We start from the raw sequence: 12,827 nt of genomic DNA on the forward strand, positions 1-12,827 counted from the left end.
AAAGTCACAGGCAATTAGCATGTCATCAACATAACTTCAATTTTGAAGTAGGCTATGGATCAAACTTGTTTTACATGATCTTCATAGCTGGGTCGCCTGTAGTAGTATTTGGTTCCATCAAGGATAATGTAAAACATGAGGTAAACCTCACAATCTTCTGTGTCTTTATCAATGCCTGTGTACAGTGTATGACTTAGTTCGGGTCCAGGAGGGCTTGTTAACAAACACTGTACAGCAAAGCACTGAAAGAAGCTTTGAAGCCTCAGTTCAGCTGATCTAAGGAAGATTTTTACATTGCTTTTACTGTAGTTTTAGCAGTATTCCAGCATATCACAGCAGGAACGTGGGGTAAGGAGCCTTGACCCACCTCCTCTAGAAAGAATAAACGAAACACTATGATTCCACCTGCTAGGTTCTGCATAAACATCATAAGTAGCCCTGACACCTTTAATGACTCATGGATTCATTATCACATTAATCTTGACAAAGGCAGGATGTTGTTCTGAAGCAGCTAGGGCTCCGGGATTAACTCGAGGAAGACACTTTGCGTTGCCGGACACCAGCTCACGGCAACAAACACGAGAAGGCCAACTGTAGACATCTACCAAGTCAGCCAGCCTGACCACCCTCCCGTTATTCGCCTTAGTTGCTGAAGAGGGGGGCACGGGTGGTCCAGTCGTCCAAGGCGCCGCGATTCGCTGGGCAGAGTTGCGTCCCTTGGGCACCCAGAAACCTATGATTGTGGGTTCGAATCCCGGTTCGCTCCAATTATGTTTCTAGGTTTGTCAGCACCATACCCGTGCTCGTGGGTTTCACCGAAGTGGTAAACGTCTGAGACCTGCATCACTTCGGGCTTTCCTCCCACATCAAGCTGACACGCCGTGATATAACTGGAATACTGTTAAAAGCGGCGTTAAACCAAACTCACTCACTCGCTAGTTGCTGAAGAACAATGTCTAATCTGGCTATTCACGCGTGTTGAATTTAGAGGTATCCATTTTTCTTCAAAGAAAAAAAACGCCAGATTATGTGGTTAATGTACATAATGACTTCACTGACGTGTCGGTTTGACAACATTCAAGGAGCCTAAAGGACCGCCCGGCGACTTGCTATGTCGCCATGCTTGGATGACGAACTCAAACATACATTACCCATGCAAACGTCAACAACAAATATGTCAATAATGTTTCCCCTTATGCATAATTCATTGACATCTGTTGAGATATACTCTAAAACATCAGTTGCATGATCGTCTTAAGCTTTTGTAAACGCAGACAAACACTAACAGGTTTATGATACACATTTGTTTGGTCAGCAATTGGGCCTGAACGCAAGGCACAGCGTCAGCCTTAATCCAGGAAGTAAATCATTCATGCTTTCCCAAACATAGACACGGAATATATAACAGACGCGTACAGAAATGATTAGACGCAGACACGAACCGCACGCGCGCACGCACACACACACGCGCACACGCACACGCACGCACACGGTCTGAATGTTGAATACTGAAACACATATTCATGCACCCAGACACGAACCCTGGAAGACACGTGACCTGCAATGGGCCTATTCCATACATCTTTCTGCACGTCATGACAGCGAACTGTGGTTTTGACGATATTATACATGAATGTTTATTCATTGTTTGACATCGCACTCAACAATATTCCCGCAACATGACCGCTGTCTGTAAATAATCGAGTCTGGACCAGACATCCAGTGATTGACGTCGTGAGCGCCGATCTACGAAATTGGGATACGCTGACATGCATCAACCAAGTCAGCGAGTCTGACAACCCGATCCCGTTAGTCGCCTCTTACGACAAGCATAGTCGCCTCTTACGGCAAGTATAGGTTGCTGAAGATCCGGATCTTCACCGGTCCACTTATGGCTAATTGAATGGGAAATATGCATGCATTGCCAATTTTGTATGTTTATCTTTGTGTTTGACGTGAAATGCGTTGTACGTAGAGTCTGTTTATGCAATATATCAATTATATGTTTAAACATACCTTGAATTCCATACGGGACATTTCGCTACAATAAGACATTAGAGAGAGACATTTGTTTCCCCTGGGTCCATAGCTTGCGAGAAGATGCCTGAATATATTTTACGTAAGCTTCAGTGATTATTGACGAGTGAGTGACAACTGTTGAACTAATGGGCGGCCTTAACCTTCCTGGAGTGACATAACAGCACGCACTGATGACAATAGCCGATTGCAGTGACCTGGCTGTCGATCCTTCCCCGAATTGTAACCACGTGACCAATTAAAACTCAATCATGATGGTTCTCGCCAACAAAATGAATACTTCTTGAAAAGCGAACTTTACAATGTTTGTCATTACTGTAAGTAACATTCCTTATCGCTGGAAGGTCTTGTTTACCCTTAATAGTTGAGATACAGCTATCATCATTAATTAATTATCGCTATATTTCGTAATTTTATTTCAAGTGTGTCGGTCAGGTAGCCTAGTGGTTAAAGCGTTCGCTCGTCACGCCGAAGACCCGGGTTCGAATCCCGACATGGGTACAATGTGTGAAGCCCATTTCTGATGTCCCTCGCCATGATATTGCAGGAATATTGCTAAAAGCGGCGTAAAACCATACCCACTCACTCACTATTTCAAGTGGCGAGGACTATACGAACAAAATATTCATGAAACTTTATTCAATCAAATATATATGTATCTCTTTAAAAAGAACAAAACAGAATGAGGTGACTGCAAAGAAAGGTGTTCGCGGGAACTTGCACGTACTGGAAAAACATGTAACATATGTTTGTAGTACTGCCTCCAACGAGTCTTTTTTCTTTACGTGCGTATTCCCACGTTCAGATTTCTCACCGCGTTCAAGTTTTGACGCGAAAAACGCCCACACTATCTTCTTATGTTGTTTAATACCACAATGTTGTACATTTAAGAGGAAAATTGCAAATAATATGACCCTGCTTCGATATTTGGACATAGAAGTCAAGCATTAACCTTTTACACCATGGTCACCTTGACCTAGACTGCCCTTGATAACGACCTTCACATTGGTCGCTTCAGTCCATATTTTATAGCAGACGGTTTTTATTGTGAGACTTGTGAAGCGGCTTTGTCGAGCGTATCATTCCGCCTGTATCATGTCCGTGCCAGCGGTTGGAGGGACTGACCCCGAGGGGTCACGGGGGTGAGATAATATTCATATCATACCATGATATATCATTTAACACCAGCTAGATAAGATTCAAACCACACACAATCCCACCGATGAGACTATTTGCATTAATTTCTGGGTGTCCACATGCCATAGCGCCCATGAGCGCATTTAGTGTCCAGATTCCTTCAGTAATCGTAGAAACTGTATGTCAGCAGAGACCATATTATAGATATTATATTGTCTCTGATGTCTACGAGTGTTTCTACCACTTTTTTGCGTTCTAGCATGCTGGAAGAAATGGAACGGAAAAGAACTATCCGCAATTTTCTTTTCAGAAACCATTGTCAATACCTCACGCTCTTTCTTGTTGTTAGAGGAACTAGTGCAAAAAAGTTCGTAACGGAGTGGAGATATGAAGCACTTCCAGTTGTTGATATAGCCTGGGGGATATCATCTGTTAGGTTTACAAAGTTGCAACAGGGAAGACATTGTTCTACAGTGTTCTATAGTATCCCACAGCAGTAGAGCAGCTCGACCTATAGTTTTTTCAGTCTAACTCAGTCCCTTCAATGTTCACACATAGTGAGAACGATCAAAATATCTACAGTTATTGGAAAAAATCTATATTATTAACTTAAATCAGTTGACACTGGAATTCAGAGCTGAAACAGCACACTTAAACATCACACTGAAACATCACACTGAAACAAATCCTTCAAGGCAGAGGATACATGGATCAATAAAAATATGTTTATTGCTGTAAAATAGTTTACACATGTTGGTTCGGGGTCAGGATCAATGATGATAACAAATTTTAGTTGTTTCAGTGTGATGTTCCAAAACAGATCCTTCTAAATGTCATTTTGGATACATGTTAGATTGAATAGGTAGGAAATAATTGGGGAAAAATACATTTTGATTAACATAACATATTAATGGAAATTAATGGAAACATGTTCATAAGGATTGCCATGGTTTTAGTAATGTGAGTTTAAAGAATTTTTATGAATATCAATTGTAAACATATTGAATTGTTTACATCTGAAATAATGTCATGCATTTTTCTACGGATTTTGCAGGTTGGTGAGCAGGTAAAAATCATAATTTTATCTACCTGCTTTGCATTATGTTGCATGACTGATTTGAGAGTGTAGAAGTACAATTTTATTGTTGCATTCCAATTTATAATGTTCTTTTGTGTGTTTTATTTTAAAGGTAAGAATTTGAAAGAAATATTTTCTTTCTCTCTCTATACTATGAAATAATGAAAATAATAATCAGTTTTCAGGATACCATATTTTAAGACCTTTTTGAATGTGGTATTCTATTTAGTCATACTGAGTCAGTTATCAGCAATCGAGCAACAAAGATGCTAATTTTGATATAATTTTTTGTATAATCAATCACTTAAATACTTTATGAGTATATCTTTGCTATATGCAAATATTTTGAATCGCATGTGAAAACAAATTATCTGGGGACGATCTTTAAAGCACAAATATATTTTAGAACAATGTTGGGGGTCTAAAAACCCAACTTTGTGCTGTGAGTTATTTCTTTTATTATTGAATATTAAGTTTTAAAAAGTCCAAAATTCCAAGAAATTCCAAGATTCCGAGGAATTTGAACACTGATGCGCATGTTAACAGCAGTCTATTTTTTTCTTTCTTCCAAGGGGAGTGTGTCATATTATGCCTGTGCCAGCTGAATGTTCAAGATTTCCTACCTCTTGTCATTGTTCATGGTTTGTTGTTTAACGCCACTCTCAGCAATATTCCAGCTTTATAACAGTGGCCTGTAAATATTCAAGTCTGGACCAGACAGTCCAGTGATTGATATTGTGAGCAACTAACCACGCAGTCGTAGTACGACAACACACAATCGGCAAAAAATGATGAAATCCTTTTTATGTTGTTATGTTCTACTCTATCCACTTTATGTCTTAAATTGTAACCATGGTAACTAATGACAGTATTACACTGTTACCAAAATATTCATTTAAAAAGTGATTTGTAGGCATTTCTTTGCCATAGTCGCTTAGTGTCCTCTAATCAATAGACATGGTAGAAGGAACAGAATTGGCCTTTGGCCTGTCATACAAGTGCAAACATTATCTTCCACAAATTCCAAGCAAACATCACCAGTTCCTTTAAACTAGTGTCAGACCTGAGCCATCCAAACAACCAACTGGATAGTTATTTGATTCCTACAAATATTTATGGACTGGGTCAAATATTTATTAAGACTCCTGATCTAATATTGTAAGCCCTCAAACTACAACCTGTTGGGCCACAATAACTTAATGATTAGATTATCATCTAAATTTGACAAAGATGTCAGTTTTTAATGTTTTATGTTTGTTTAAACAAGCTATTCAAAGCACCTGTTTACTTAACCATCAGCATATGGGGTTCACATGAAGCATAATTGTATATTTAACCAAGTTAGTGAGTGAGTGAGTATCGTTTTACGCAGCCTTTAGCAATATTCCAGCAATATCACGGCGGGGGAAGCCAGAAATTGGCTTCACACATTGTACCCATGTCGGGAATTGAACCCGGGTCTTCGGCGTGACGAGCACCACTAGGCTACCTGACCGCCCCTTTAACTATGTTAAGATACGGGCAACACACATAATGATTTTCATCTGTGGGTACTTGTGACCTATAAAAAGATGTGTGGGAGTAGTTTGGTTGTTAGGCAGGCAGGTATGAGGGTGTAATTCAGTATGTTATTTAACCCTGGTGTCCTACAGAGCCTTACCCAGATGAACCCTGGTGGGATTGCAACATAGACTGCCACCTATTTTTTAGAAATGTTTATTATGAAATTGATATCAAAAGTTGTTGTTGATTGGGTGAATTAAAGAAAATAATTAAGTTGAAGAAAGTTAAAAGTTTACTTCCCTTCTGCTAAAACCTCTGGTGATAATAACATCTTGCCTTGGTAACGTTATGGTACCTTTTGCAGCAGATACGTCAGACCTATGCATGCATTCAGATTAAGGACACAATCCTTATTCTCAACCCTAGGCTAGTAGATCAAAAGGAAACATTTATCAGTAAACAAAAAAATATAAATCAATGTTGTTGAAAAGGTAAATTAGGCTACACTTTTTTTATATCTTGGTTACTGTTGGAAGCCTTTTGAAAGAAAAACCTTGAGTATAATATAATTTATTAAGACAATGTGCTAAAGAAATTTTTAATAAATGGTCTGCCCACATTAAAATTATTTTATTCCAACTACATTCAGAATATCATTAAAATGATAGTAAACCCAATACAAGAGAAGAGTGTAGTTAAGTCCATTATCTCCCATCTGTTAAAGCTACACCTATGAAGATATCCAGCGTATCGCCCAGGCCATACTGACTCGCACCAGGCACCGGCCCGTGCTGGGTATCATCTGTGGTTCGGGCCTGGGTGGGTTGGCGGACATGGTGGAGGACAGCGACACTATCCCCTACTCAGAGATCAAGGACTTCCCAGTCAGCACAGGTATGTACACAGTCCCCCCTTTCAACTGTCTGCCGCTGACTAGGCTCATCTGTAACTAGACTGGAGCAGTGTCTGAAATAACTGCTTGCCCGCCTGCCCGTGGCTGGTTACTTTTCTGTCGGGATGCATGAAATTTTGCTCTACCTGCCCGACTGTCTGGTAGATACTTTTAAGACTTCTTACATATTCAGTTTTATTATAACGCCTCCTAGACTCTCAAGTAGTTGTTCGTATTATTTCAACTGAATTAAGACATGATTTGTCTCTTATTTTTCGAGATTTTTCAATATTTATTATATCTGAATGTGGGCAGGTAACTTTGAAGATGGGCAGGCAACATTTATGGGTCACCTGCCTGACTGTCTTGTTGGGTTCTAATAATATTTCAAACACTGGACTAGGGGCTGTGTCTGTTTCCAAAATAACAGGTTTTGCAGGGTGTTTTGTTAGTAAAAGTACACATTGAAATTTGGTTTGGGATCATATACTACTCAAAAGAAGTTAAGGTTCAAGGCATGATAATGACACCTTTTCTTAAAAATACCATGTCAAGTTCTGAATTGATTTGTTTGGTTCTTATTTAACAGGAGTATGGCCTTTATTTCCACTGGGAATGGACCAGGAATTTTGAATTGTCCATATGTTAAAAAAATAAGTGGGTATTATATTTATTGACAGGTGTTATTGTTATTTGATACATCGGCTTTAAGGCAGGGGCGTGACCTTGTTTCAGTGCCAGGTCACATGGGCTACTTGGTGTTCGGAACGCTGAGTGGCAAGCCGGTGGTGCTGATGCGAGGCCGATTCCATTACTACGAGGGGTACCCCATGTGGAAGGTAGGGTGAACCGCTGTGACTGAGTGCGTGAGTTGGGCTTTGAGTCATTACATGGTAGCCTGCTGGCATCTGGCACAGGCAAACCAGTTATTGTTGAGTGAGTGAGTGAGTGATTGAGTATGTTTTTCACCGTTTTATTCCAGCAATCTCATGGCACGTACACCAGAAATGGGCTTCAAACATTGTACCCACGTGGGTAATTGAACCCGGGCCTTAGGTGTGCCAAGCAAACGCTTTAACCACTAGGCTACACCACTGCCCCTGATTGATGAGTGAATGTAGGACATGGAATCAAATTAGTAGGATCATGGTTTGTTTTATCTGGTCAGTCCAATCATTATCCTTGACTACAGTGTACTAAGTCTCTATTCCATTATGAATACCATTGAATTTTACGATATGTGAAACAAAGATTGGTGGACCAAGTCTTAGAAGAAGTCTAAATTCGCCTTATGATAATACTACAACAATCACTGACATAATGTCATTCTTCAAGTGTACGTATGACTGTAGGTGGCAATGCCGGTGCGGGTGATGAAGCAGATGGGTGTGAAGACGTTGTTTGTCACCAACGCGGCCGGGGGCATCAACCCGGACTACAAGGCCGGCGACATGATGATCATTAAGGATCACATTGACCTGCCGGGACTCACCGGGGAGTGTGTGCTCATCGGCAAGAATGACGACCGGTGGGTGAGGCCTTGATGTGTTCTTAAATGTAACACGGAAAGGTCACGCTTAGCCCAGAAATGAAGGCAGTTAAGACAGTGAAAACACTAAACAACGCAATTTGTCACTGGCAATAATTTGTCTCTTACATTTTACCTGGAGTGACCTCCCTTGAAATAACATAGCTGACACCTCAACATCATTGCCGTTAACAATCTTGCACTTTTCTAGATATTGGCATTCTGATTTGGTGCATAAAAATATTTCATATACAGTTCATATGTAAGTTTTCTCAGTAAACTCCTGTATATGATGTCTAGGTTTGGTCCGCGTTTCCCGGCTACTGTGGACATCTATGACAGCAAACTGAGGTCCATGGCTGCTGAGATTGGGAAGGAACTGGGATATGGCGATTACATGCGTGAGGGGGTCTACATCATGATCGGTGGACCCACCTTTGAGACTGTTGCCGAGTCGAGGCTGCTGAAGCTGTATGGAGCTGATGCTGTGGGTTAGTGTTCTGACGTGGCTCGTTGTAAAATCTAGCTGTTTGATTGGCCAGTGGCTGTCTTGTAAAACCATAGAAGCATGTGCTAGTCTGAATAGCTTTTGTTATGATCGATGTGGCATCACTTAAAATGTCTGGTCAGTCTTGTCTGGTCATTGTGTGAGAACCGGTATCATTTTGTCCCTGTGGGGATTCAGTGTTAGACTTGCTGTATGTGTTGATGCAAGAGGTGACAAAATGGATTGGGTGGTCAGACTCAGTGACTTTCTGATTGTGTCTTTTTACCAACAGTTGGGGTTTCTCTTTATATCAATCACTGGTATTTCTGACGTATTTCCAGACATATTCCTTGCATATTGCTGAGTACACGATGTACCTAGCAACACATGTATGAAATACAGCATCACTAGTTTATCTAAGTAAGACAGTGCCAATGATGCTCGATGGATCGATGCTCATGATGTCAATCACTGAATTGTCTGGTCAAGATTATTTACAGACCGCCACCATATAGCTGGAATATTGCTGAGTGTGGCGTTAACTACAACCAAACAACAGGCTGTCTCTCTGTCATCTGTACATCCACTGATTAATGTTTAGTAGAGGTTTGTTCACTTAAAATGAAATGTAATTCATTTAATTTGAAGAAACCTTGAAGTCTAGTATCGGAAACATTGATTTGATGTGTAGCTACAGAATGGGATTTGATTTGTTCATGCCAGAAAAATTTAAAAAGAAATACATTTCTTCATGTCATTGATGTGATTAGACTTCATCTTCCATGTAGCAGACAACCTCTGTGGTCTAGTGGTAGAACGTCCGCCCAGAGAGTGGAAGGTCAAGGGTTCGATCCCTGACCATGTAGCAGACAACCTATGTGGTCTAGTGGTAGAACGTCCGCCCGGAGTGTGGAAGGTCAAGGGTTCGATCCTCAGCCATGTAGCAGACAACCTCCGTGGTCTAGTGGTGGAATGTCCGCATGGAGAGTGGAAGGTCAAGGGTTCGATCCCTGACCATGGAGCAGACAACCTCCGTGGTCTAGTGGTGGAACGTCCGCCCATAGAGTGGAAAGTCGACATACCAAAAGACATTAAGTGATGGTACTTGTTGTTACCCTGCCTGGCGTTAAACTGTGGCATGGTAACACAGTGGGCTGGCCTCGTAAAATCGGCATTAGTCATGACTAATATAAGCAGCCACGTGTGCATGCACGTTGTGTGTATAATCATCCATGGTATGGTGGTAGAATGTCCACCCAGAGAGTGGAAGGTCAAGGGTTCGATCCCTGACCATGTAGCAGACAACCTACGTGGTCTAGTGGTAGAACGTCCGCCCATAGAGTGGAAGGTCGACATACCAAAAAACATTAAGTGATGGTACTTGTTGTTACCCTGCCTGGCGTTAAACTGTGGCATGGTAACACAGTGGGCTGGCCTTGTAAAATCAGCATTAGTCCTGACTAATATAAGCAGCCACGTGTGCATGCATGTTGTGTGTATAGCATGCACGTCACTATACAAGTGTATGTTAAACTCCATTCCATCTCACCTCACCTCCATGTATCGATGATGTATCAGTTACTGAAAAAGTTGTCCTGCATTATAGTTCATATAGAGAATCTGACCTCAGTGTCTTTTGATATCAGATATATCAACATCCGTTGACAAGTGTTTTTTTATATAAAAAGATACAAGGGTAAAATTATATTTATCATAAATAATAATTCTTCCAACTTTTTCAGTTTGTAAACAGTAATCATGGTAAGGACCAGATGCTTGAGTGTAAAAAATACAGCTAACTGGCTTCAGTGGCAGAGAGATAAGTGATGTCATTTGATTGTGTGCCATGTTGACAGATGATGTCACAATGGTCTGCAAAGCATTGTGATACAATTCTTGTAGTGATATATCCTTGGATAATAAATGTTAATAAAAGAAATGATATCATTTTCTGTAACCAACAGGAATGAGTACTGTGCCCGAGGCTGTGGTTGCAAAGCATGGTGGGATACGCACATTTGGCATCTCGCTGATCACCGACATGTGTTCTCTGGAGTATGAGGAGACCCGCGCCACGACACACGAGGAGGTGCTGGCCATGGGGGAGCTACGGGCCAAGGACCTGCAGAAGCTGGTGACCACGATGGTGGAGAGAATGGAGTTGTGATCATCTGTGTTAACTCAGTCTCGAACAGTCGGTTAAGTTTCAGGTGATTTGGAAGAGAACAAATTCAGGAGCTGCTACACATGCTTTCTCTGATCTTTTTGATGGGGAACTATCATAATTCTTTGAGTTTTGGGGTGAGAGGTTCAATAGATCAGCTAGTTTTCCAGCTGGCAAAATCAATTTTTCCAAGATATTTATTGTCCAATTATGAGGTAACAACTCACACCACACTCGAACAGTATCGCCACAGATACAAAATGTTGAGTGAAAAAACAGTCAACTTGACACTCGAAAACCCTGCCTCATCTCATTTTTTTTTGTTACACAAAAGAATCACTTCAAGGATTTCAGCATTTCTTCAATTTTGAATTTTGAACATATTTTGTTAGGGGTTTCCGACCAGAAAATACTCAGGTATAATGTTGATGGTCAGTCATAAACAAACCACTGCCAATACTTAAATAATGTGTTACCGTAACAAGCTCAGTACTTGGGTGACTTGATTTAAAACTTGAAAAGACTCAGAATATACTCGGAAAAATCACTTAATTATTGAAAGAACTTCAGTGCAAATTCGACAAGCTGTGGCAGCTAACATGTTTTCAGAACCCAGATGTTGAAGTTGTGCAACGATATGTGCAATAGTCCAATCATATTTAGCACTGGAAAGTGGGCTTGATGTGCCTTGGTAAGATGAGCAGGGGTAGTCACCATTGGTCATACCAACTAGTTCGCAGCTCAATTTAGACTAAGCCATAAATAAAGAGTGTAAAAGAACAATAGGGATATCCCTATCAAGAGCTGAACAGTATAATATGAATTCGCCACACAAAGTGTTTGTGTCATGATAGAGAGATGGTTGGCATACATATACTTGTTCATGTTATATGTTTGGCATACATATACTTTTTCATGTGATATGTTTGGCATAAATGTACTTTTTCATGTGATATGTTTGGCATAAATATACTTTTTCATGTGATATGTTTGGCATAAATATACTTTTTCATGTGATATGTTTGGCATAAATGTACTTTTTCATGTGATATGTTTGGCATAAATATACTTTTTCATGTTATATGTTTGGCATAAATATACTTTTTCATGTGATATGTTTGGCATAAATATACTTTTTCATGTTATATGTTTGGCATAAATATACGTGATTCAAGTTATAAATACATATTAAGAATGTAAAGTCAAGACTATTACAGTGTGTTTTATATCTAATTATAATTCTTTTCAGATGGGAATGATTTTCCATCTACTTAAATGTACACTGTAGAGGTTTCGCATAATATTTTGTTTATTAAACCTAGCCTGGCATAGGATGATTATGTCAGTTGATTTGATTTTATTGGTGTCGAGGAAGCCGACCTCACATGACTTCATAACATTTCTATTTACAGTTTTTCATAATAATCATCTTGACGTTTTTTACCACTGACTTTGTATTTCTCTTGTTCTCTAAATAAACGTGTTGACAAGAGTATTGTTTCTTTTCACTTGACAAGCAGAGAGGATGAATTTTTAATTACACTGCGGTCAGATGAATTTCTGGCAATCGATTAAATATTGTGTCTTGGCCAGGGAGACTCTTGAGGTGCAGGGAACAACTTCTTCGGGAGACAAACCTGACAAAATGGACCTATTCTGTAGAGGAATCACAGCGATGAACACAGTGGTACACCTTCTGCCCAATTACTGGGAACAGTTCTACACCACATCGAGCATGTTCCAGCAATCTCATGCCAGGGGACAGCAAGACAGGGCTTCCCACATCACCAGTATGAGGAACAGAACCCTAGTCCACATTTCATTTCAGACCTGTGAGTAGTCCTCGCAGGTATTCACTAATCTGTGACTTAAAAATGTTCAACCAGGACTTGGAGGGTTTATTGTCTTTGACTGCCAGCTTGGAATATAGGTTCAAAAATCTGCTTCATAATTCAGCGCAGCACATCATCATCTGCTCCAAGATTATCTCTGGTTAGTGGC

General features: G+C 40.3%; 1 protein-coding gene across 2 annotated transcripts; it reads left to right on the top strand.

The window, feature by feature from the left end:
- The first annotated feature begins 3,055 nt into the window (after positions 1-3,055).
- On the top strand, positions 3,056-12,318 carry LOC139442869 (purine nucleoside phosphorylase-like). 2 transcript variants are annotated; one of them, XM_071223773.1, is made up of 7 exons: positions 3,056-3,179; positions 6,480-6,649; positions 7,383-7,486; positions 8,000-8,175; positions 8,476-8,666; positions 9,451-9,763; positions 10,627-10,701. In XM_071223773.1, the coding sequence occupies exons 1-6, from the start codon at positions 3,133-3,135 to the stop codon at positions 9,759-9,761; spliced, it is 999 nt and encodes a 332-aa protein (XP_071079874.1). In that variant the 5' UTR covers positions 3,056-3,132; the 3' UTR covers positions 9,762-9,763; positions 10,627-10,701. The 2 variants fall into 2 exon arrangements, with proteins under 2 accessions (XP_071079874.1, XP_071079875.1); XM_071223774.1 differs by lacking the exon at positions 9,451-9,763 and having other exon boundaries at positions 10,627-12,318.
- The last annotated feature ends 509 nt before the right edge of the window (positions 12,319-12,827 follow it).

The sequence above is a fragment of the Haliotis cracherodii genome, unplaced genomic scaffold, assembly GCF_022045235.1.
Source record: "Haliotis cracherodii isolate W230 unplaced genomic scaffold, xgHalCrac1.p SCAF_5, whole genome shotgun sequence".
NCBI lineage: Eukaryota > Metazoa > Mollusca > Gastropoda > Lepetellida > Haliotidae > Haliotis > Haliotis cracherodii.

Bases quoted from the DNA above. Each gene is read 5' to 3' on its own strand.
- LOC139442869 (XM_071223773.1), top strand. From the start codon at position 3,133: ATGTCCGTGCCAGCGGTTGGAGGGACTGACCCCGAGGGGTCACGGGG. The intron at 7,487-7,999 runs GTAGGGTGAACC...GTATGACTGTAG, and splicing joins AGGGGTACCCCATGTGGAAG to GTGGCAATGCCGGTGCGGGT. The intron at 8,667-9,450 runs GTTAGTGTTCTG...TCTTCCATGTAG, and splicing joins GTATGGAGCTGATGCTGTGG to CAGACAACCTCTGTGGTCTA.